Source organism: Hyla sarda, chromosome 10, assembly GCF_029499605.1.
Source record: "Hyla sarda isolate aHylSar1 chromosome 10, aHylSar1.hap1, whole genome shotgun sequence".
NCBI classification, from domain to species: domain Eukaryota; kingdom Metazoa; phylum Chordata; class Amphibia; order Anura; family Hylidae; genus Hyla; species Hyla sarda.
Window position 1 is genome coordinate 126337995 of NC_079198.1, and position 25387 is coordinate 126363381.

Sequence of the window (25387 nt, forward strand, 5' to 3'; positions counted from 1 at the left end):
TATCCCATAAGTGAGTCCACCCCTCACATTATATATACAGTATCTCCCATAAGTGACTCCACCCCTCACATTATATATACAGTATCTCCCATAAGTGACTCCACCCCTCACATATATACAGTATATCCCATAAGTGATTCCCCCCCTCACATTATATATACAGTATCTCCCATAAGTGAGTCCACCCCTCACATTATATATACAGTATAACCCATAAGTGAGTCCACCCCTCACATTATATATACAGTATCTCCCATAAGTGACTCCACCCCTCACATTATATATACAGTATATCCCATAAGTGAGTCCACCCCTCACATTATATATACAGTATATCCCATAAGTGAGTCCACCCCTCACATTATATATACAGTATAACCCATAAGTGAGTCCACCCCTCACATTATATATACAGTATCTCCCATAAGTGACTCCACCCCTCACATTATATATACAGTATATCCCATAAGTGAGTCCACCCCTCACATTATATATATACAGTATCTCCCATAAGTGACTCCACCCCTCACATTATATATACAGTATCTCCCATAAGAGAGTCCACCCCTCACATTATATACAGTATCTCCCATAAGTGACTCCACCCCTCACATTATATATACAGTATCTCCCATAAGAGAGTCCACCCCTCACATTATATATACAGTATATCCCATAAGTGAGTCCACCCCTCACATTATATACAGTATCTCCCATAAGTGACTCCACCCCTCACATTATATATACAGTATATCCCATAAGTGACTCCACCCCTCACATTATATATACAGTATCTCCCATAAGAGAGTCCACCCCTCACATTATATATACAGTATATCCCATAAGTGAGTCCACCCCTCACATTATATACAGTATCTCCTATGAGTGAGTCCACCCCTCACTTGTAAATATTTTCTTCTATCTTTTCATGTGACATCACTGAAGAAATTACCCTTTTTTTTTAGTGTAGTGAGGGCACAGCCTGTATAACCGTGTATAATGTTGTGTCCCCTCAAAATAACTCAACACACAGCTATTAATGTCTAAACCTTAGAAAAAAAAAGTGAGTACACCCCTAAGTGGAAATGTCCAAATTGGGCCCAATTAGTAATTTTCCTTCCCTAGTGGCATGTGACTCGTTAGTGTTACATTGTCTCAGGTGTGAATGGGGAGCAGATGTCTTGAATTTGGTGTTATCGCTCTCACTCTCTCCAATATTGGTCACTGAAAGTTCAACATGGCACCTCATGGCAAAGAACTCTATGTGGATCTAAAGAAATGCTGCTTTACATAAAGATGGCGTAGGCTATTAGACGATTGCCAATATCCTGAAACAGAGCTGCAGCACAGTGGGAAAGACCATACAGGTTCCACTCATACAGGCCTCGCCATGGTCGACCAAATAAGTTGAGTGCACATGCTTAGCGTCATATCCAGAGGTTATTTTTAGAAACTACTGTAGATGTATCAGCGCGGCCAGCATTGCTGAAGAGGTTAAAGAGGTCGAGGGTCAGCCTGTCAGTGCTCAGACCCAAGCCTCACACTGCATCAAATTGGTCTGCATGGCTCTCGTCCCAGAGGGAAGCCTCTTCTAAAAATGAAGCTCAAGAAAGTTAGCAAACAGTTTATTGAAGACAAGCAGAGTAAGGGCATGGATTACTGGAACCATGTCCTGTGGTCCGATGATACCAAGACTTTGGTTCAGATGGTGTCAAGTGTGTGTGGTGACAACCAGGTGAGGATTACAAGGACAAGTGTGTTCTTTGTTGCTAGGCTTATACTAGATTTTGGAAATCCCTTCCTTGGTGACAGTGGTACAGCCTGCTAAGGCATTGTTTCTGCAGTTGCTAGGCAACATGAAGAATATGTGGTACCCAGGAAGCTTCTAGTTCAGTGATCTCCAAACTGAGGACCTCCAGATGTTACAAAACCACAACTTTCAACATGCCGGGACAGCCTTTGGCCAAATTCTGAGCTCTTCTGTTAAAACCCATCCATGGTAAGGAGATGTGGGTTCAGACACATTAGTTCTGTGCTCCCCAACCAGGATACCTTCAGCTGTTGCAAAGCTACAACTCCCAGCATGCCCGGACAGCCGTTGGCTGTCCGGGCATGCTGGGAGTTGTAGTTTTGCAACAGCTGGAGGCACCCTGGTTGGGAAGCACTGCATTAGTTGGACACCAGTGTTGTATTTGGTTTCCTGACTGTGCTCCGCCTGTTCGAACGATTCCTGACATTCTCCTCTAATCCCTTTCTGCAACAAAAATCATTGAGTCGGGAAAATGAAAAAAAAAAAGGGGGCTCCGAATCCATAATGATGGACATCACAGGTCAAAATCAAATAAATACCTTCAACAAAAATATCAGACCAATAATCAACAAGCATACAAAAGTAAGGCCATACATAAAAGGTATCTCCCTGGCCTAAAACGTAACTTTTATGAAATTGTTTCCAAAAAATTGTTGCCAAAATGAATACAAAAAGCTAAAAAAAAAAACACATGTGAATCAATATACCACTGTAGATATTCATCGGTAATATATTTGGGTGGTGTTAGGTAAGGGAGTAGTGCCCACTGCTTGTCTCCGCCCTTTTTACCTCTAACCCTGACCCCGCCTCTTGGGGACCCCACCTCCTTAGCAGGGTGGCCCCAACCATGGTGACGGTCCCTCCTTAGTCACTAGAGCAGGGACAAAGGAACAAACAGCAGGGAGAGATGGGGTGAAGGAAAAACACAGGACAAAGCTGAATCCTCAGTATGACCCTAGTCTGTAAGAAAATTGCCACATGGTCTCTATTTTTAACAGCAACTTCCTACGTGTTTCTCCCATCTGATAATAACGGGTTCCTCAGGGAAAGAAAGAAAAAAAACACACAACGGCGGTGTATTCTACAGACTAAAAAAGTTCTCAAATCCACAGATTGCGCTCTAAGAAGAGGGGTCTGGTCACTGAACAGTAGACAGTGCTCTATCACACTGATATCATTACATATGATGAGTCGACCTTGATAAAGTTGGTGTTTGCACCTGAGAAAACGGAGCTGTCCTCCTGCAGAAAGATGATCAATATTGCAATTTGCCCAATATGTATCTAAATAGTTTCTATGTTCTGTCAATATATCTGTCAGAGATGCATAGATAATCTAACAAGGCCAGTCATTCATATACAGTAAAGATAATGCTAATTACAAATGGCTCCCTCATATATTCCACTGGATACAGGTAACAACTGTGTAAAAGATAGCAGCTGACCCATTAACCTCATAGACCCTATGAATAGATCGCTTTCAGCGATAATAAATTGTCATATATATAAGTGTATACAGCATATCCATAGGAGCATATATATTGCAATTGATAGCATGCTAGTACATACCCTTAAAGGCTCCAGCACATATGGGTCCCCATCCAGGGCACCCTACTGAATGAACACAGACAAACTAGGAAGACCTTTTTATTATTGACTTGAGCTTTCTTTTAAAGCCTAAAGACACCTGACATGTAAAAATATATTTTTCCACATATAAGTGTTTACCTTGGGTTGAAAACTTTATTCAAAATATGCAAACTTTATTCAATGTTAGACCCATTATATGCAGTTTGTAGCCTGCCCCTAGGAATGGATTCTTCTCATATGGGGGCATCCTCGCTGTAACAGGAGCTGGATGTGAGCTCTGTATGTTTAGGAGTCTACAGTTTGCCATGAGTGCTCTGCTTTCTCCATACACTTGTATACAGAGTATGTGATTCTCCACATGCCCATGTATGCTCTCCTCACCATCTACAGCCTGTATGAGTTGCCTTCCATGTATGCTCTTCTCCCCATCTACAGCCTGTGTGAGTTGCCTTCCATGTATGCTCTCCTCACCATCTACAGCCTGTGTGAGTTGCCTTCCATGTATGCTCTCCTCACCATCTACAGCCTGTGCGATTTGCCTTCCATGTTTGCTCACCTCCCTATCTATAGTCTGTGTGAGTTGCTCTCCATGTATGCCCTCCTCCATATCTACAGCATGTGTGAGTTGCCTTCCATGTATACTCTCCTCCCTATCTACAACCTGTGTGAGTTGCCCTCCATGTATGCTCTCCTCACTATCTACAGCCTGTGTGAGTTGCCTTCCATGTATACTCTCCTCCCTATCTATAGTCTGTGTGAGTTGCCCTCCATGTATGCCCTCCTTCATATCTACAGCCTGTGTGAGTTGCCTTCCATTTATGCTCTCCTCACTATCTACAACCTGTGTGAGTTGCCTTCCATGTATGCTCTCCTCACCATCTACAGCCTGTGTGAGTTGCCTTCCATGTATACTCTCCTCCCTATCTATAGTCTGTGTGAGTTGCCCTCCATGTATGTCCTCCTCCATATCTACAGCATGTGTGAGTTGCCCTCCATGTATGCTCTCCTCACCATCTACAGCCTGTGTGAGTTGCCTTCCATGTATACTCTACTCCCTATCTATAGTCTGTGTGAGTTGCCCTCCATGTATGCTCTCCTCCCTATCTACAGTCTTTGTGAGCTTCCCTTCATGCTTTCTCTCCTCCCTATCTACAGCCTGTGTGGGTGGTCTTCCATGTATGCTCTCCTCCCTATCTTGAGCATGTTTGAGCTGGCCTACATGTATGCTCTCCTCCCTATCTACAGCATGTTTGAGCTGGCTTACATGTATGCTCTCCTCCCTATCTACAGCATGTTTGAGCTGGCTTACATGTATGCTCTCCTCCCTATCTACAGCATGTTTGAGCTGGCCTACATGTATGCTCTCCTCCCTATCTACAGCATGTTTGAGCTGGCCTACATGCATGCTCTCCCAACTCTCCATACTATGAGCGACTGTGTATATTGTCCTCCCTGCTGCTACCTCCAAAACTGAGAGAAGGGGGGGACGACGACAAAGAGCCCTAAGTAAAACACACAGTTCTCTCACAGATTTTTCTCTTACTTAAGAGGCAGATAGACAGGTGAAGGTCACAGACACACTCTGCAGAAGCAAAATTGTAAGAAATTTTCCAGGAGATGATTTAGAAAGTTGCTTCATTTAGCGTTGAGGAACGAAAGAAATGATAAAATAGGTCACTATTACAGGGAGACAAGGTGAAGCGTGAATGAATCGCGGAATAATCAGAATAGCAGAAAGAGAAGAATTTTATTTGATAGTTGAAGCACCTATAGGCAGTAATGCAGTAACAGTACCATCACTCTTGCTCCTGCTCTCCACAGTCCTTATGTCACCCTTCACACCACACTCACTTTTCTATGGATTCTTCTTTCAGTTTCCGGACTCCTCCTCTGACCTGATGACCTCGGAACGCGGCTTGTATCACAGTGGCGGACTGTTCCCGGAGCAGATTGTCTGTGTCGCTTTTCTCTTCCTGCTGCAATAGTAACAACCAGTCGAGTCACTAGATATTGGGCACAGATCTCAGCGACATGTGAGCAGCTGTAGATACATGTATGGACACCAATGTATGTGCAGAACTATGGTCGCCTATGATGGGGCCTGTCTGGTTTGTATACTGTACACCTGGAACCTCATCTTAAAGGGGTACTCCCGTGGAAAACTTTTTTTTTTAAATCAACTGGTGCCAGAAAATTAAACAGATTTGTAAATTACTTCTATTAAAAAATCTCAATCCTTCCAGTCCATTTTAGGGGCTATATACTATAGAGGAAATGCTTTACTTTTTAGATTTCTCTGATGTCATGACCAAAGTGCTCTCTGCTGACCTCTGCTGTCCATTTTAGGAACTTTCCAGAGCAGGAGAACATCCCCATAGCAAACATATGCTGCTCAGGACAGTTCCTAAAATGGACAGCAGAGGTCAGCAGAGAGCACTGTGGTCATGACATCAGAGGAATCTAAAAAGTAAAGCATTTCCTCTGTAGTATACAGCCCCTAAAATGTATTGGAAGGATTAAGATTTTTTAATAGAAGTCATTTACAAATCTGTTTAATTTTCTGGCACCAGTTGATTTAAAAAAAAAACAAAAAAATTCCATGGGAGTACCCCTTTAACTATACTGGGAGAGTAAGTATGGCTGTGTTTCCAAACCAGGGTGCCTCCAGCTGCTGCAAAACTACAACTCCCAGCATGCCCAGACAGCTGGAGGCACCCTGGTTGGGAAACACTGATTTAAGGGGCCTTAAACCCCTTAAAGGGGTACTCCGGTGGAAAAAAAACATTTTTAATCAACTGGTGCCAGAAAGTTAAACAGATTTGTAAATTACTTCTATTAAAAAATCTTTACCCTTCCAGTACTTTTTAGCAGCTGTATGCTACAGAGGAAATTCTTTTGTTTTTGAATTTCTTTTTTGTCTTGTCCACAGTGCTCTCTGCTGACACCTGATGCCAGTATCCGGAACTGTCCAGAGCAGGAGAAAATCCCTATAGCAAACCTATGCTGCTCTGGACAGTTCCTAATACGGGCATCAGGTGTCAGCAGAGAGAGCTGTGGACAAGACAAAAAAGAAATTCAAAAAGAAAAGAATTTCCTCTGTAGCATACAGCTGCTTAAAAGTACTGGAAGGGCAAAGATTTTTTTTTTAATAGAAGTAATTTACAAATCTGTTTAACTTTCTGGCACCAGTTGTTTAAAAAAAAAATAGTTTTCCATCGGAGTACCCCTTTAAGTTAGAGATTATCACCACCTTATATCCCCTGCAAGTTCATTACATGCAGGGGATAGGTTCTCTTTAGAAGGTCAGACCCTAAATTGTCAGGAATTATTAGCACACAATGTCCTGAAAGGTCACTAATTAAATAAGGAGGACGATTAATATAATTACAAGCAGAGAGATTGGATCCGTCCCTTTTGTTGTGTCCTAGTTAAAGAAGGAAACAGAACAGTAATTCTACACGGATGAGACTATGGCCTGCATTTAGTTCAGTGGAAAATCTCTTTTAAAGAGACAAGTGAATATTATGGTGGGAGGGGTCAGGGCATTTCTAGGTGGAGCTGAAGCACAGGATGGGTGTGGCTTAATATGTTTGCGCTTTTCTTTCAGACATCTTGGGGGGCACTTGGCTAGATTTGCCCCAGAGTGTTGGTTAAAGGAGTTATCCAGGATAAGAGGGACAGAGCTGTTTCTTCACCAAAAAAAAAAAACAACACCACATCTGTCCTCAGGTTGTGTGTGGTATCGCAGCTCAGTTCCCCTGAAGTGAATGGAGTTATGTTGCAATACCGCACACAACCTGAGGACAGGTGTGGTGCTGTTTTTGGAATAAATTATCTCTCTTTTTCTAGTCCTGCATATCCTCTTTAAAAGGGGTACTCCGTTTCCAGACATCTTATCCGCTATCCTTTGGATGTCTGATCGCAGTGGGTCCCACAGCTGGGGACCCCCACAATCTCTGTGCAGCACCCAGCATTCATTTAGAGTGCTGGGTGTCGGAGGCGGGGGTCGTGACATAACGCCCACAGCCCTTGTGATGTCATGCCACGACCCTCAATGCAAGTCTATGGGAGGGGGCGTGGTGGCCGCCACGCCCCCTCCCATAGACTTGCATTGAGGGGGCGTAGTGTAATGTCACAAGGTCACAAGGGGCGTGGGCGTGATGTCACGACCCCCGCTGTCCACTCCAAGCATTCAGAACAAAAAGTTCGGAATGATGGGGCAGCGGAGTACCCCTTTAAGTTAAAGGGGTTATCCAGGAAAAAACAATTTTTTTATATATCAACTGGCTCCAGAAAGTTAAACAGATTTGTAAATTACTTCTATTAAAAAAATCTTAATCCCTTCAGTACTTATGAGCTTCTGAAGTTAAGGTTGTTCTTTTCTGTCTAAGTGCTCTCTGATGACACCTGTCTCGGGAACTGCCCAGTTTAGAAGTAAATCCCCATAGCAAATCTCTTCTAAACTGGGAGTTTCCCGAGACAGGTGTCATCAGAGAGGACTTAGACAGAAAAGAACAACCTTAACTTCAGAAGCTCATAAGTACTGAAAGGATTAAGATTTTTTAATAGAAGTAATTTACAAATCTGTTTAACTTTCTGGAGCCAGTTGATATATATATATTAAAAAAAAAGTTTTTTTCCTGGAATACCCCTTTAATTCTACAATGTAAGGCTGATGTCAGTCAAACAACTGTTCAACTCCTAAAAAAAATATATATATATATATATATTGTTTTTATGTAATTTCATTGACCGTGGACAGCAAAAGGCAAAGATTCTAGACAGAACTAAGCCATATTTTTTTTTTGAATTGTGTGCCTTTAAGTAGCACCCTTTTTAGGACAATTCTCGGTTTTGTATCTTGATATAATTTGTGCATATGAGAAACGCATATCTCAAGACGCCTAATTCAGCCAGTGCCATGCATATTTCATGAGGAGCTAGAAAGTGCATTTCATTAAACTGCAATGACATTAGAGAAGGATCGCTGAGTGCTAGACGTGTAAAATCCATTATGGAGAATAAAAGTTTGTTCCCAATCTGGCGATGTGTGTACAGTTGCGGGGGAGACTCGGGTGACTCTGCAGACGTTCGCCTCAAACAACTGTGAGACTGGAACGCGTCCTTCAGCTCTGCTGGAAAAGTTTTCCTTCATTTTACTTTTTGTTTCTTTTTATTGCTTTCCTTTCTTCTTTATCTAATCTTACGTATGTGCTAGCACAACTCTCTGCAGAGCACAGCTTTATTGTATTCTCTCTCAACCTTTCAATATCTCTAGGATTTCTTAGCGCTCACTTATATCTGTAGAGGAAAGTGTATGAATCATCTGGAATAATGAAAATCTGCTCATAAACTGCATAGAGAACAACAGGAAGATGCCCAAAGCCACCAATTTGTCATGTAATCTGTGACATTAGTGGCACCTATGGACATCAGCTCCACACATCTCAGGTCTTCATACCTTGTGCTCCACCTCTGCTAACTGGGAGGATGATGGACGATCGTGTGGTTCCACAGTGTCCTCCGAGTTGTCCAGGACCGGGACACTATCTGTTCTGTCACTGATATCCTCAGTGTGGGCAAGGACAGTGTTGTCTTCATCAAGCTAAAAATCAATGCAAACAATCATTAATCATTACAATTATTATTTGTACAAAAGACTGACACGCAGGATCACTGACCTGTACTAGAGGATGACACTCAGGATCACTGACCTGTACTAGAGGATGACACTCAGGATCACTGACCTGCACTAGAGGGTGACACTCAGGATCACTGACCTGTACTAAAGGATGACACTCAGGATCACTGACCTGTACTAGAGGATGACACTCAGGATCACTGACCTGTACTAGAGGATGACACTCAGGATCACCGACCTGTACTAGAGGATAACACTCAGGATCACTGACCTGTACTAGAGGATAACACTCAGGATCACTGACCTGTACTAGAGGATGACACTCAGGATCACCGACCTGTACTAGAGGATGACACTCAGGATCACTGACCTGTACTAAAGGCTAAAACTCAGGATCACTGACCTGTACTAGAGGATGACACTCAGGATCACCAACCTGTACTAGAGGATAACACTCAGGATCACTGACTTGTACTAAAGGCTAAAACTCAGGATCACTGACCTGTACTAGAGGATGACACTCAGGATCACCAACCTGTACTAGAGGATAACACTCAGGATCACTGACCTGTACTAGAGGATGACACTCAGGATCACTGACCTGTACTAGAGGATGACACTCAGGATCACTGACCTGTACTAGAGGATGACACTCAGGATCACTGACCTGTACTAAAGGATGACACTCAGGATCACTGACCTGTACTAAAGGATGACACTCAGGATCACTGACTTGTACTAAAGGATGACACTCAGGATCACTCACCTGTACTAAAGGCTAAAACTCAGGATCACTTACCTTTACTAGAAGATAAAACTCAGGATCACTGACCTGTACTAGAGGATAACACTCAGGATCACTCACCTGTACTAGAGGGTGACAATCCAGAATATTGACCTGTATGAGAGGATGGCCCTCAGGATCACTGACCTGTACTAGAAGATTGCCCTCAGGATCACTGACCTGTACTAGAGGATGGCCCTCAGGATCACTGACCTGTATTAGAGGATGGCCCTCAGGATCACTGACCTATATTAGAGGATGGCCCTCAGGATCACTGACCTGTATTAGAGGATGGCCCTCAGGATCACTGACCTGTATTAGAGGATGGCCCTCAGGATCACTGACCTATATTAGAGGATGGCCCTCAGGATCACTGACCTGTATTAGAGGATAGCCCTCAGGATCACTGACCAGTATTAGAGGATGGCCCTCAGGATCACTGACCTGTATTAGAGGATAGCCCTCCTAAGCATTGGCCTTTAGCTACACTACCTTATGTTCATCTTCCTTATTTTCTTGCACAGATGAGGTGAGATCTTGAGATAGCTGTACGTCCACTGTGCTGGAGAAGATGTCTTCTGTGCGTGCAGTGAACGTCGTATCCTCTGGATGCTACAATTACAACAAAGTATCATCAACACAATGATCCAATATTTTCCAAAGAAAAATATACCACCACAAGGTAACAGACAACAGGATGCTGAACTCTCAGGGGCTTTAAGTGTGATGGAACATTTCCCTTTTGTTGTGATTTAACCTGGTTGGGCTGGTGATGAGACCCGGGAGATGTGTGCAGACATTACAAACACTCCGCCCTTGTGTAGGTCCTGTCATACAACACATACAGCAGCGTTCCTCAAGCTTCGATGGGAGTTGCAACAGCTGGAGAGCCGCAGATTGGGCATAGGATGTTATGGCATGATGGGAAGTGTTAGTTTTCAACAGCTGGAGAGATACTCCAAAGAAGAAAATGGTCTCCGGCTCCCATAAAAAGTTAGGTTTATTAGAAAAATTTTAAAAACATGAAGTGTGAGTAATGTCCAAAAATTTTAAAAACCTATACATCCTCGAAACGCCTGGCGTTTCGAGGATGTATTGGTTTTTACAATTTTTGGATATAACTCACGCTTCATGTTTTTAAGAATTTTCTAATTAAAGGGGTATTCCAGGAATATATATATCTCAACTGGCTCCAGAAAGTTAACCATATTTGTAAATTACTTCTATAAAAAAAATCTTAATCCTTCCAGTAGTTATCAGCTGCTGAAGTTGAGTTCCTTTCTGTCTGACTATAGTGCTCTCTGCTGACACCTCTGCTTGTCTCAGGAACTGTCCGAAGCATTAGGGGTATGCTATGGGGATTTGCTCCTACTCTGGACAGTTCCTGAGACAAGCAGAGGTGTCAGCAGAGGGCACTGTGGTCAGCAGAAAAGAACTCAACTTCAGCAGCTGATAACTACTGGAAGGATTAAGATTTTTTTTAATAGAAGTAATTTACAAATCTGGTTAACTTTCCGTAACAAGTTGATATTATATATATATATTTATATATTTTTCCAGGAATACCCCTTTAACCTAACTTTTTTTTGGGAGCCGGAGACCATTTTCTTCTTTGGATTATCTGCACTGAGACCCGGCTGAGCTGTCTGCCGCACCGTTGCCGTGACTGAATGTCCCACTGACTCCTCTATATGTAGTGAGCTGACCCTTTCTACTATTTTTATATTATTGCTGGAGAGATACAAATTGGAGAATAGGAGGCACCAATGGCTGTTGTGGAATGATAGGAGTTGTAGTTTTTCTGCAGCTGGAGAGCCACCGGTTGGGGCATTGGATGTCAAGGCATGAGGGGAGTTGTAGTTTTGCAGCAGCTGGAGAGATAAAGGTTGGGAAAAACAGACATACAGTAGTCAGGCTACAGACAAGACAGACAGTATCTATTTACTGGGCATGCTGGGAGTTGTAGTTTTGCAACACCTGGAGGCACCCTGGTTGGGGAACTCTGACTTACACCATGATGGTTTATGCCTATGACAGGCTGGATTTGTTGTACAAGCTTCCATTTGTGCAAAATTTATGAGCAACATGCTACATTCCCCAAATCTGTCAATGGCGCAACAACCATGTCCATCACGCCTCTGCAGGATACGGAACCTCCCTCCGCTGACAGCCGTTCTCCAGAGAGCTTGTGAACTGCTGCTCGTGACTACATTATCGGCCAGGCACATAAGAGTTAACACAATTATTTCTAATTTTACTTTGATTTCTTTCGTGAAATTTTTCTCTTTGCTTTTCATGTCATTTTTTTCGGCAGGAGAAGCGGATGCTGGCTGTCTTCCTGCTGTGCCGGGAGCGGGGAGGGGGCAGCGCGTTCGATGACATATGTCAAGGTTCTGCTTGTGCTGAGAAGACAACAAGTAATCTGCGGATTCTCCAACTTCCAGCAGATCTCACAGACGTTTGATCATAGGAACGGCTTCACTTGTTGTAGAACATGGAAGCCGCAAATATGTAACTCAACCTGGTTGCCCCCCTGCTTTTTTGAGGCAGCTAACAGTGTTTTCCAACCAGGGTGCCTCCAGCTGTTGCAAAACTACTACTCCCAGAATGCCTGGACAGGCATACTGGGAGTTGTAGTTTTGCAACAGCTGGAGGCACCCTGGTTGGGAAACACTGAGCTAACAGAAGGCAGAGACTGGAGATGAGCGAATGGCAGTAAATTCGATTCGTCACGAACTTCTCGGCTCGGCAGTTGATGACTTATCCTGCGTAAATTAGTTCAGCCTTCAGGTGCTCCGGTGGGCTGGAAAAGGTGGATACAGTCCTAGGAAAGAGTCTCCTAGGACTGTATCCACCTTTTCCAGCCCACCGGAGCACCTGAAAGCTGAACTAATTTATGCAGGAAAAGTCATCAACTGCCGAGCCGATAAGTTTGTGACGAATTGAATTTACTGTAAATTCGTTCATCTCTAGCAGAGACCCCTTATCTCCAGATGCCCTAACAGAGCATATGTGGCTACATGGAAATCATCAACAATGCAGGCGTTACTGCTACTGCTGATGGAACTTACTGTGGGTTTGTCACACATATAAAGATCGGCTCATTGATTTATTCAGTATCAATAATAGTAATCAATACCTTGTACTGATTTATGTCATGATGAGCCGCCCCCAGACCCCGCTTACAGATACATCAACAGCAGCTTGTTGCCTGTTTCCTCTGTTAGGGACAATTTTCATTTTTGCACTCTTATTTTTCTATCCATAGAGCCATACAAAAGCTTTTTTTTTTTCTTTTTTTGTTTATTTTTTTTTTGGGGGGGGGGGGGGGGGAAGGACCAATTTTACTTGCATTTTACCATAAAATGTACTGCAAAACCGAATACAAATTATCTGTGAGATGAAACTGAAAATGTTCACTCCGTGCACTTTACAGTAAAACTGACATGTTGGCCCTGATCTACTAAGAGTGTTGTGTGGGTTTCTTTGTGGGTTTTAATTCCCTACAATTTATTTTCCACGGTATTTACTAAGGTTTCCCTACATTTTCCACTTTTCCCTACACTTTGCTTTTTTTTTTTTTACACATGCTCTGATCTGTCGGGTTTTCCTCAGCTCAAATCCACCACATTTTTTATGGAAACCTTAGTAAATATGTTTTTTTTTTTGTGAAAAGGTCAGGAACACGCCCATTTTCGGAGACCACGCCTCCTTTTATGGTTTTCTTAGCAAAATGTAGAGTTAGTCGGGTTTTTTCAATTCTGGCGCAAATTCTGGCGCAGACAGAATTTCTGGCGCAATGCGACAGAATCTGGCGCACAACCCGACAAAACATGTCGGGTTTGCAATAGTAAATGAGGGGCGTTATCTTAATTCTATGGGTAAGGGTGCGTTCACACGCCCGTCTGTCCCAGTTTTTTTTTTTTATCCCCGTTTCGGCTGTAAACAGATTAAAAACGATTTTTTTAAAATCCCAGTCATGTTAATGTTTTTTTTTTTTTTTAAATCCCAGTCATGTCAATGGGATTTTTTTACAATCCGTTTACATCCGTTTGTACCCATCTGCACTCATTTCATTTTTTGTGACGGCAGAAAAAACGGCACATGCAGTATTTTTTCTTCCGTCGAAAAAACAGATACAGTAAATTTAACATTAAAATCTAAGGAAAACGGATGAGCCTTTAATGTCACCTGTTTGCATCCTTTTTTTCAATCCCTTTTCACTTCTGAGCATGCTTAGAACAAAAATAAAGATTTTTTTTTTTTTTTTTTATTAACTGAACAATAACGGATCCAAATGGATAACACCCGTTTGCATCCGTTATTGTCCTTTTTTTAAAAATAATTTTAAAGTCCGTTTTTATTTTTGACGGGAGAAGAACGTCCCGTGTGAACGCAGCCTAAGTGGGATGTGTGGTTTTTCTGAGATGTGCAATTTTGCACACATCAGAATCAGGAATGTGATAATCTACTAGTTTGGACAAATATCTTTATTTATTTATTTATCTTTTTTTTTTTTTGAGGGGGGGTGATTTGAATTTTTAAGTAGGGTGTTTATATTTTTAAAAACTTTATTTTTTTTCCCCCCACACTTTTGGAAAGAGGGTGACAGCAATGACAGATGGTGCAGCAGGAAGGAAAGTGACAGGAGGTGCAGCAGGTGGGAGGGTACAGTCTCCCCCACTTCCACATATGGCAGCACCAACCTAATAACCTAATTGGCGGTGGCAGTGCAGGGTGCTCTCCTCCAGCCTCCTGAATGACTCTCTCACTCCTGATGACCTTCTCCGCTAGGTTTGGAGGGAGCACAGTGACTGAGGCCAGGACACACCTTCGACTACCACTTCTCTCTGGCCACAGTGCAACCTCGTGCATTCAGGAGGTGGCACAGGAGCCTTTAAATGAGAGGAAGTGTGGGAGGAGCTTCCACTGGTCACAGCAAAGTGCAGCTTAGATGGCTCAGTGCTAGATTAAATAGGTATCTCACTGCTATACGCTGCTGATGTTCAGGCTGACAAACATCTAGGCACCAGGATTAAATTCCCAGTTGCCAAGGTGACCTGGCGCCTGGGATTTGTCGAGCCCTGACTAAGAGATAGATGGGAGTAAGGGAACAATGCCTCAAACAAAAAAGCAATTCTATGAACAAATAGTTAAAAAGAAACATGCGGCAAGATGAGCTGAAGAAGAAAGGAGATATGACAAATGAGAAAATGAAAAGCCTTGAAAACAGCTTGTGAGAACTGCCCTGAAAGAAAGAGACAATAATAAAGAATGTACCCAGCATTCACCAATCTAGCAAAAGTAGAGATTTATTAAGCCATAACACGGTACAAGAGGGACGCGTTTCAGCATAGGAGCCTTCCTCAGCTGTCTGCCAAGGCAGACAGCTGAGGAAGGCTCCTACGCCGAAACGCGTCCCTCTTGTACTTTGTTATGGCTTAATAAATCTCTACTTTTGCCAGATTGGTAAGTGCTGGGTACATTCTTTATTACTGTTTACCTGACTCGTGCACCACTGCGGACTCCCCGTAAGTGCCGACATAACTCCTACACTGACAGAAAGGAAAAGCTGAATGGAACAAGGAATGGCCGATTGACGAGCATAACTGAGCTCCTTGCATCATACATAACATATCTGAGGGGAGTGAGGTCTATCGTTCACTGAACTACTAGTTATATTGTGGGACATCTACAGCTCAATAGCCAACTAGTCGCTGTACGATGCCCGACCAATAGCTAGAGTTGAGCACCCAGTATGTGCCTGTCCTGTAACAGTGTGAGGATAACTTACCTGAAAAGAGTGGTTGTTGTAGTATCTGTCCTCTAGGGCGGCGCCCCATTCTGCTGGATCAAATCCTGAATCTGGAGAGAAAAAATAAATTCTGACTAAAAGTAACCAGTGGATAATGGGTTGTCAGTCTAAGTTCTGATACAGATCGACCGCAAACTCCACACTGGAATACTAAAAGAATCCTATACAACCCTCTTAGCCCTAATTACCTAAAGTGAGCTGTAATGACTAATTTCCCATTTCTGAGAAATAATTCAGAATCGTAGACATGGATGGAAATCAGGTTATGCGATAAAGCTTTTTTTTTTTTTTTTTATCATTAATGAAAGTCATGAAAACTGCATTAAAATGAGTCTGTCACCTACGCCGAGTGTAGGCGGCCATCTTGTTTGCCAACCCATAAATCATAAAAATGCAGGCAGTCACTTCACTGGAATTCAGTGACAGTTCAAGGATAAGATGCTTCCTGCTTCACATGGGCCTGACAAAACAGCTATTACAATCGTGAGTGATATAACAGGGGCGCCACACAACGGCACTACCAGCTGTAAACCAGAGAGAAGGATCAGGTATAGTCCTTTCTACATGACTATACCGTAGGATATAATTAGAATATAACTACTATAATACTGCTCCTATATACAAGAATATAACTACTATAATACTGCTCCTATATACAAGAATATAACTACTATAATACTGCTCCTATATACAAGAATATAACTGCTATAATACTGCTCCTATATACAAGAATATAACTACTATAATACTGCCTCCTATTTACAAGAATATAACTACTATAATACTGCTCCTATATACAAGAATATAACTACTATAATACTGCCTCCTATATACAAGAATATTACTACTATAATACTGCTCCTATATACAAGAATATAACTACTATAATACTGCTCCTATATACAAGAATATAACTACTATAATACTGCTCCTATATACAAGAATATAACTGCTATAATACTGCCTCCTATATACAAGAATATAACTGCTATAATACTGCCCCTATATACAAGAATATAACTACTATAATACTGCCTCCTATATACAAGAATATAACTACTATAATACTGCCTCCTATATACAAGAATATAACTACTATAATACTGATCCTATATACAAGAATATAACTACTATAATACTGCTTCTATATACAAGAATATAACTACTATAATACTGCTCCTATATACAAGAATATATCTACTATAATACTGCTCATATATACAAGAATATATCTACTATAATACTGCTCATATAAACAAGAATATAACTACTATAATACTGCTCCAATATACAAGAATATAACTACTATAATACTGTTCCTATATACAAGAATATAACTACTATAATACTGTTCCTATATTCAAGAATATAACTACTATAATACTGCTCCCATGTACAAGAATATAACTACTATAAAACTGCTCCTCTGTATGAGAATATAACTACTATAATACTGCTCCTCTGTATGAGAATAAAACTACTATAATACTGCTCCTCTGTATGAGAATATAACTACTATAATACTGCTCCTCTGTATGAGAATATAACTACTATAATACTGCTCTGTATGTGTCACGATTCGGCTAGCTGGTTGTGGATCCTCTGTGTCAGCGAGGGATTGGCGTGGACCGTGCCGGTGGACCGGTTCTAAGATGCTACTGGTATTCACCAGAGCCCGCCGCAAAGCGGGATGGTCTTGCTGCGGCGGTAGCAACCAGGTCGTATCCACTAGCAACGGCTCAACCTCGCTGACTGCTGAGAAGGCGTGGGACAGAAGGACTAGGCAGAGACAAGGTCAGACGTAGCAGAAGGTCGGGGCAGGCGGCAAGGTTCGTAGTCAATATGGCAATAGCAGGAGGTCAGGAACACAGTATGGACAAACACAGTAATAGCTTTCTCAAGGCACTAAGGCAACAAGATCCGGCAAGGGAGTGCAGGGGAAGTGAGCATAAGTAGGGCAAGGAACAGGTGCAGCTAATCAAGGTGATTGGGCCAGGCACCATCATTGGTGCACTGGCCCTTTAAATCTCAGAGCGCTGGCGCGCGCGCGCCCTAGAGAGCGGAGCCGCGCGCGCCAGAGCATGACAGCCGGGGACCGGGACAGGTAAGTGACCTGGGATGCGTTTCGCGGGCGGGCGCGTCCCGCTATGCGAATCGCATCCCCGCCGGCCATGTCAGTGCAGCGCTCCCGGTCAGCGGGTCTGACCGGGGCGCTGCAGGGAGAGAAACGCCGCGAGCGCTTCGGGGAGGAGCAGGGACCCGGAGCGCTCGGCGTAACAGTATGAGAATATAACTACCATAATACTGCTCCCTATGGATGGATCTCAGGGTGCGGTGGAGGATTTGAGGTGACCCAGTAGAGAATATAGTATCCTGCCCATCCTGTGGGTCTGTCTTTGGCCCACACTACTCAGGACTCCATATGTACTAATGTTATGCTATGATTAATTTATTGTTATTTTCTGTGTACCTGTTGCTTTAAGCCTGTTAAGCCTTAGAAACCCTGTTGTTAGGGGAGTGTGTATGAGGTGAACCATGTGACTTATCTGCCCAATGGGAATGCTCTAAATCCGCTCCTTATCTAATGTGGTAGGAGTTCAGAGTTCAGTTGATGCTGAGGAGGCCTCAAGTCTAATCCTGCAACCACGCATCTTTTAAAGCAGTGGTCTTCAACCTGCGGACCTCCAGATGTTGCAAAACTACAACTCCCAGCATGCACGGACAGTCAACGGCTGTCCGTGCATGCTGGGAGTTGTAGTTTTGAAACATCTGGAGGTCCGCAGGTTGAAGACCACTGTTCTAAAGAATAACCCCAGTACTCAGGTGAATGTCAAGCCTAGCGGTCAGCACTACAATCCCGGGGATTCAATTAAAGTCAGTCAAGTCAGTCATACAAGTCACTAAAGTCAAGCATGGGTTGCCATTCAGCAAGTCAGTCATATACAGCACACTCAACTATAAGTCCCAGCATGTCGATAAGCTTCCAAGGTTCATCCTTCACCTCCCTTTATACCAATCTGAGCTGTATCGGATTTTACCATCTACCCTGCCTCAGTAAAGTTAGTATTCCCATAATCTTGCGTCGGAGTACTTATTGCCCCGTGCCTGGCCCAGGAGAAGCTGGCTCAACCTCGGGTGCGACAAAAAGGTTTATTGCACATTACCCTCACCCGACACCACAGATTCGCAGTACACTGATCAGCAGAACTCACCTTCCCTCTTTTTAAGAAGTTCAGCAAAGTATTTGGCAGCAAAGTGAGGAATATCCTGTGGCTGCTCCTTCAGCACCTCCATGGTGAGGCCTTCCAGGAGATTGGCAAAGCCTCTTGGGATACGATAATGTGTGTTGGAGAAAGGGATAGACATCCTTCTAGTGTTTTGGTATGGTCCTAAATAATACAAAATGAGCAAAATATAAAATCTCTGAAATATCATAGAAGACGCTGCTCAACACACCAGACAATACACAGTCAGGAATATCATGAAAGACGCTGCTCAACACACCAGACAGTACACAGTCAGGAATATCATGGAAGACGCTGCTCAACACACCAGACAGTACACAGTCAGGAATATCATGGAAGACGCTGCTCAACACACCAGACAGTACACAGTCAGGAACATCATGGAAGACACTGCTCAATGCACCAGACAGTACACAGTCAGGAATATCATGGAAGACACTGCTCAACGCATCAGACAGTACATAGTCAGGAACATCATGGAAGACGCTGCTCAACACACCAGACAGTACACAATCAGGAATATCATGGAAGACGCTGCTCAACACACCAGACAGTACACAGTCAGGAATATCATGGAAGACGCTGCTCAACACACCAGACAGTACACAGTCAGGAACATCATGGAAGACACTGCTCAATGCACCAGACAGTACACAATCAGGAATATCATGGAAGACGCTGCTCAATGCACCAGACAGTACACAATCAGGAATATCATGGAAGACACTGCTCAATGCACCAGACAGTACACAGTCAGGAATATCATGGAAGACGCTGCTCAACACACCAGACAGTACACAGTCAGGAACATCATAGAAGACACTGCTCAAAGCATCAGACAGTACATAGTCAGGAACATCATGGAAGACGCTGCTCAACACACCAGACAGTACACAGTCAGGAACATCATGGAAGACGCTGCTCAACACACCAGACAGTACACAGTCAGGAACATCATGGAAGACGTTGCTCAACACACCAGACAGTACACAGTCAGGAATATCATGGAAGACGCTGCTCAACACACCAGACAGTACACAGTCAGGAACATCATAGAAGACACTGCTCAACGCTAGAGACAGTACATAGTCAGGAACATCATGGAAGACGCTGCTCAACACACCAGACAGTACACAGTCAGGAATATCATGGAAGACGCTGCTCAACACACCAGACAGTACACAGTCAGGAATATCATGGAAGACGCTGCTCAACACACCAGACAGTACACAGTCAGGAATATCATGGAAGACGCTGCTCAACACACCAGACAGTACACAGTCAGGAACATCATAGAAGACACTGCTCAAAGCATCAGACAGTACATAGTCAGGAACATCATGGAAGACGCTGCTCAACACACCAGACAGTACACAGTCAGGAACATCATGGAAGACGCTGCTCAACACACCAGACAGTACACAGTCAGGAATATCATGGAAGACGCTGCTCAACACACCAGACAGTACACAGTCAGGAATATCATGGAAGACGCTGCTCAACACACCAGACAGTACACAGTCAGGAACATCATAGAAGACACTGCTCAACGCTAGAGACAGTACATAGTCAGGAACATCATGGAAGACGTTGCTCAACGCACCAGACAGTACACAGTCAGGAATATCATGGAAGACGCTGCTCAACACACCAGACAGTACACAGTCAGGAACATCATAGAAGACACTGCTCAAAGCATCAGACAGTACATAGTCAGGAACATCATGGAAGACGCTGCTCAACACACCAGACAGTACACAGTCAGGAACATCATGGAAGACGCTGCTCAACACACCAGACAGTACACAGTCAGGAACATCATGGAAGACGTTGCTCAACGCACCAGACAGTACACAGTCAGGAACATCATGGAAGACGTTGCTCAACGCACCAGACAGTACACAGTCAGGAACATCATGGAAGACGCTGCTGAACGCACCAGACAGTACACAGTCAGGAACATCATGGAAGACGCTGCTGAACGCACCAGACAGTACACAGTCAGGAACATCATGGAAGACGTTGCTCAACGCACCAGACAGTACACAGTCAGGAATATCATGGAAGACGCTGCTCAACACACCAGACAGTACACAATCAGGAATATCATGGAAGACACTGCTCAATGCACCAGACAGTACACAGTCAGGAATATCATGGAAGACGCTGCTCAACGCACCAGACAGTACACAGTCAGGAACATCATGGAAGACGCTGCTCAACGCACCAGACAGTACACAATCAGGAATATCATGGAAGAAGCTGCTCAACGCACCAGACAGTACACAATCAGGAATATCATGGAAGAAGCTGCTCAACGCACCAGACAGTACACAATCAGGAATATCATGGAAGACACTGCTCAATGCACCAGACAGTACACAGTCAGGAATATCATGGAAGAAGCTGCTCAACGCACCAGACAGTACACAGTCAGGAACATCATGGAAGACACTGCTCAACACACCAGACAGTACACAGTCAGGAATATCATGGAAGAAGCTGCTCAACGCACCAGACAGTACACAGTCAGGAACATCATGGAAGACGCTGCTTAACGCACCAGACAGTACACAATCAGGAATATCATGGAAGACGCTGCTCAACGCACCAGACAGTACACAGTCAGAAAGAAACGTGTAAATAGAGATCTGCTGTGATTTTACGGTGAAGATTTAGAGCAGTGGTCTCAAACTGTGGACCTCCTGATTTTGCTAAACTTCAACTCACAGCATGCCCGGTGCGCTGTTGGCTGTCCGGGCATGCGGAGAGTTGAAGTTTTCCAACATCTGGAGGGCCATAGTTGGAGACCACTGATTTAGAGCATCAAGGACATTGGGAGAGATTTATTAAATGTACATCACAAATAGAGAAACACAGCCGCACATCCACAGTTTGTATTTTGATCTACTTGCTTCTCAGCATAATTTAATAAACTAACAGGTTGTTATTATCCATATTGATCAAAAAGTACAAGCCCACTCGCCACGTCAAGGCCACCTAGTCAGAGCGGGTCCCTAACCTAACACTTGCGTAGCGCTGGGCGGCAACCACTGCCTCTGAGACACCATGCCCACAGAGGGAACGACCCAGTGGCCAGGCAGCCCCACTGCTGCCCGACCAAGCCCCTGGCTCTGGGCCGCACCACAGACAAAGCATCACAGAAACAATGGCCACCACAGAGCACCACACCAGTGTGAACACCTACCATGTGCTCCCTACCAAATTGGTGGATGTGCAGCTATGTTTCTCTATTTGTATTGTACAATTGTAGTCTGTGTCCTCTTTCATAGCCAGCTCTCTGCTCCACCCATTCGGCCCAGGCGTTTTTAACCCCTTAAGGACACATGACGTTCTCATACGTCTCCATTTCCGAGTCCTTAAGGACACATGACGTATGAGAACGTCATGTGTTTTACCGGCCCCCCGCAACCATCTGGAGCGGAGCCGGTGCCCGATGCCTGCTGAAATAGTTCAGCAGGCATCGGGGCATATCGCCCAGGGGGGTCATTATGAACCCCCCATGTCGGCGATGGCCGCAGATCGCTGGACAATTCAGTCCAGCGATCTGCGGCGGATTCCGGGTCAATCGGGTCTCCAGTGACCCGGTGACCCGGAATTATTGGCTGATCGGGGCCGTCAGAGACGGCCCCGAACAGCCAGACCCAGCAGGGGTGAGGTGGCACTGGTGCCACCTCACGATCGCCCTGATTCGTTGGCCGGATTACCGGCCGACCAATCAGGGCGCCTGCTGCGGGTGTCACTCCCGCAACCCGCTCCGCCCCTCTTCCGGAGGACGTGAGCGGGTGCGATCCCCGGCGTCAATGTTGGGATCGGGGCCCCAGGAGCAGCGGTGGCGGCGGCGACGACGAGGGACTGACCTGTGCGGCGAGGATCGTTGGAGGTGAGTGACAGCCTCCTGCTGTTGCTTAGCAACAGCTCCCAGCATGCAAAAAGGGCATGCTGGGAGCTGTAGTTATGCAACAGCAGGAGGCAGACCACCACAACTCCCAGCATTCCCTTATGGGCATGCTGGGACTTGTAGTTTTGCAACAGCTGGAGGCACATTCTTTCTATGGAAAAGTGTACCTTCAGCTGTTGTATAACTACAACTCCCAGCTTGCACAATCAGCTAAAGTGCATGCTGGGAGTTGTAGTGGTGCATCTGGAGGTTGCATAACTACAACTCCCAGCATGCCCGTTGGCTGTCGGTGACTGCTGAGAGTTGTAGTTTTGCAACAGCTGAAGGCACACTGAGTTAAGTAGCAAACCAGTGTGTCTCCAGCTGTTGCATAACTACAATCCCCAGCATCCCCAGCCAAAGTAGTATGCCTCCAGCTGTTGCATAACTACAACACCCAGCATGCCCTTCCGCTGTCCGTACATGCTGGGGGTTGTAGCTTTTGCAACAGCTGAAGGCACACTGGTTGCAAAACACTGAGTTTGTTACCAAACTCGGTGTTTCACAACCAGTGTGCCTCCAGCTGTTGCAAAACTACAACTCCCAGCATGCACTGATAGACCGTACATGCTGGGAGTTGTAGTTTTGCAACAGTTGGATGTTCCCCCCCCCAATGTGAATGTACAGGGTACACTCACATGGGCGGAGGATTACAGTAAGTATCCGGCTGCAAGTTTGAGGTGCGGCAAAATTTCTGCCGCAGCTCAAACTGCCAGCGAGAAACTACTGTGAACCCCCGCCCGTGCGACTGTACCCTAAAAACACTAAACTACACTAACACACAATAAAATAAAAAGTAAAAAACACTACGTATACACATACCCCTACACAGCCCCCCTCCCCAATAAAAATGAAAAACGTCTGGTACGCCACTGTTTCCAAAACGGAGCCTCCAGCTGTTGCAAAACAACTACTCCCAGTATTGCCAGATAGCCGTTGACTGTCTAGGCATGCTGGGAGTTTTACAACAGCTGGAGGCACCCTGTTTGGGAATCACTGGCGTAGAATACCCCTATGTCCACCCCTATGCAAGTCCCTAATTTAGGCCTCAAATGCGCATGGCGCTCTCACTTTGGAGCCCTGTCGTATTTCAAGGCAACAGTTTAGGGCCACATATGGGGTATCGCCGTACTCGGGAGAAATTGCCTAACAAATTTTGGGGGGTATTTTCTGCTATTACCCTTTTAAAAAATGTAAAAATTTTGGGAAAACAAGCATTTTAGGTAAAAAATATATATATTTTTTTACATATGCAAAAGTCGTTAAACACCTGTAGGGTATTAAGGTTCAAATTACCCCTTGTTATGTTCCCCGAGGGGTCTAGTTTCCAAAATGGTATGCCATGTGTTTTTTTTTTTGCTGTTCTGGCACCATAGGGGCTTCCTAAATGCGGCATGCCCCCAGAGCAAAATTTGCTTTCAAAAAGCCAAATGTTACTCCTTCTCTTCTGAGACCTGTAGTGCGCCAGCAGAGCACATTTCACCCCCATATGGGGTGTTTTCTGAATCGGGAGAAATTGGGCTTCAAATTTTGGGGGGTATTTTCCGCTATTACCCTTTTTAAAAATGTAAACATTTTGGGAAAACAAGCATTTTAGGTAAAAAAAAAAATTTTTTTTTACATATGCAAAAGTCGTGAAACACCTGTAGGGCATTAAGGTTCAAGTTACCCCTTGTTACGTTCCCCGAGGGGTCTAGTTTCCAAAATGGTATGCCATGTGTTTTTTTTTTGCTGTTCTGGCACCATAGGGGCTTCCTAAATGCGGCATGCCCCCAGAGCAAAATTTGCTTTCAAAAAGCCAAATGTGACTCCTCTTCTGAGACCTGTAGTGCGCCAGCAGAGCACTTTTCACCCCCATGCGAGGTGTTTTCTGTATAGGGAGAAATTGGGCTTCAAATTTTGGGGGGTATTTTCTGCTATTACCCTTTTAAAAATGTAAAATTTTTGGGAAACCAAGCATTTTAGGTAAAAAATATATATATTTTTTTTACATATGCAAAAGTCGTGAATCACCTGTAGGGTATTAAGGTTCACATTACCCCTTGTTATGTTCCCTGAGGGGTCTAGTTTCCAAAATGGTATGCCATGTGTTTTATTTTTTTTTGCTGTTCTGGCACCATAGGGGCTTCCTAAATGCGGCATGCCCCCCAAAAACCATTTGTCGCTCCTTCCCTTCTGAGCCCTCTACTGCGCCCGCCGAACAATTAACATAGACATATGAGGTATGTGCTTACTCGAGAGAAATTAGGTTTCAAATACAAGTAAAAATGTTCTCCTTTTCACCCCTTGCAAAAATTCAAAAATTGGGTCTACAAGAACATGCGAGTGTAAAAATGAAGATTTTGAATTTTCTCCTTCACTTTGCTGCTATTCCTGTGAAACACCTAAAGGGTTAATACACTTACTGAATGTCATTTTGAATACTTTGGGGGGTGTAGTTTTTATAATGGGGTCTTTTATGGGGTATTTCTAATATGAAGACCCTTCAAATCCACTTCAAAACTGAACTGGTCCCTGAAAAATAGTGAGTTTGAAAATTTTG

At 44.0% G+C, this 25387-nt stretch overlaps 1 protein-coding gene across 3 annotated transcripts in view; it reads right to left on the reverse strand.

The window, feature by feature from the left end:
• SPA17 (sperm autoantigenic protein 17) overlaps positions 1 to 25387 on the reverse strand; it is a 138282-nt gene that overhangs the window by 41757 nt on the left and 71138 nt on the right. For 2 of the 3 annotated variants that reach the window (XM_056542049.1, XM_056542048.1), the window contains exons 2-6: positions 18852 to 19028; positions 15619 to 15689; positions 10317 to 10436; positions 8861 to 9004; positions 5251 to 5375 (exon numbers count right to left, since the gene is read on the reverse strand). In XM_056542049.1, coding sequence (XP_056398024.1) covers positions 5251 to 5375; positions 8861 to 9004; positions 10317 to 10436; positions 15619 to 15689; positions 18852 to 19005 — 614 coding nt within the window. In that variant the 5' untranslated portion in view covers positions 19006 to 19028. The remainder of the gene's footprint in view (positions 1 to 5250; positions 5376 to 8860; positions 9005 to 10316; positions 10437 to 15618; positions 15690 to 18851; positions 19029 to 25387) is intronic. The other variant, XM_056542047.1, reaches the window with a different exon arrangement.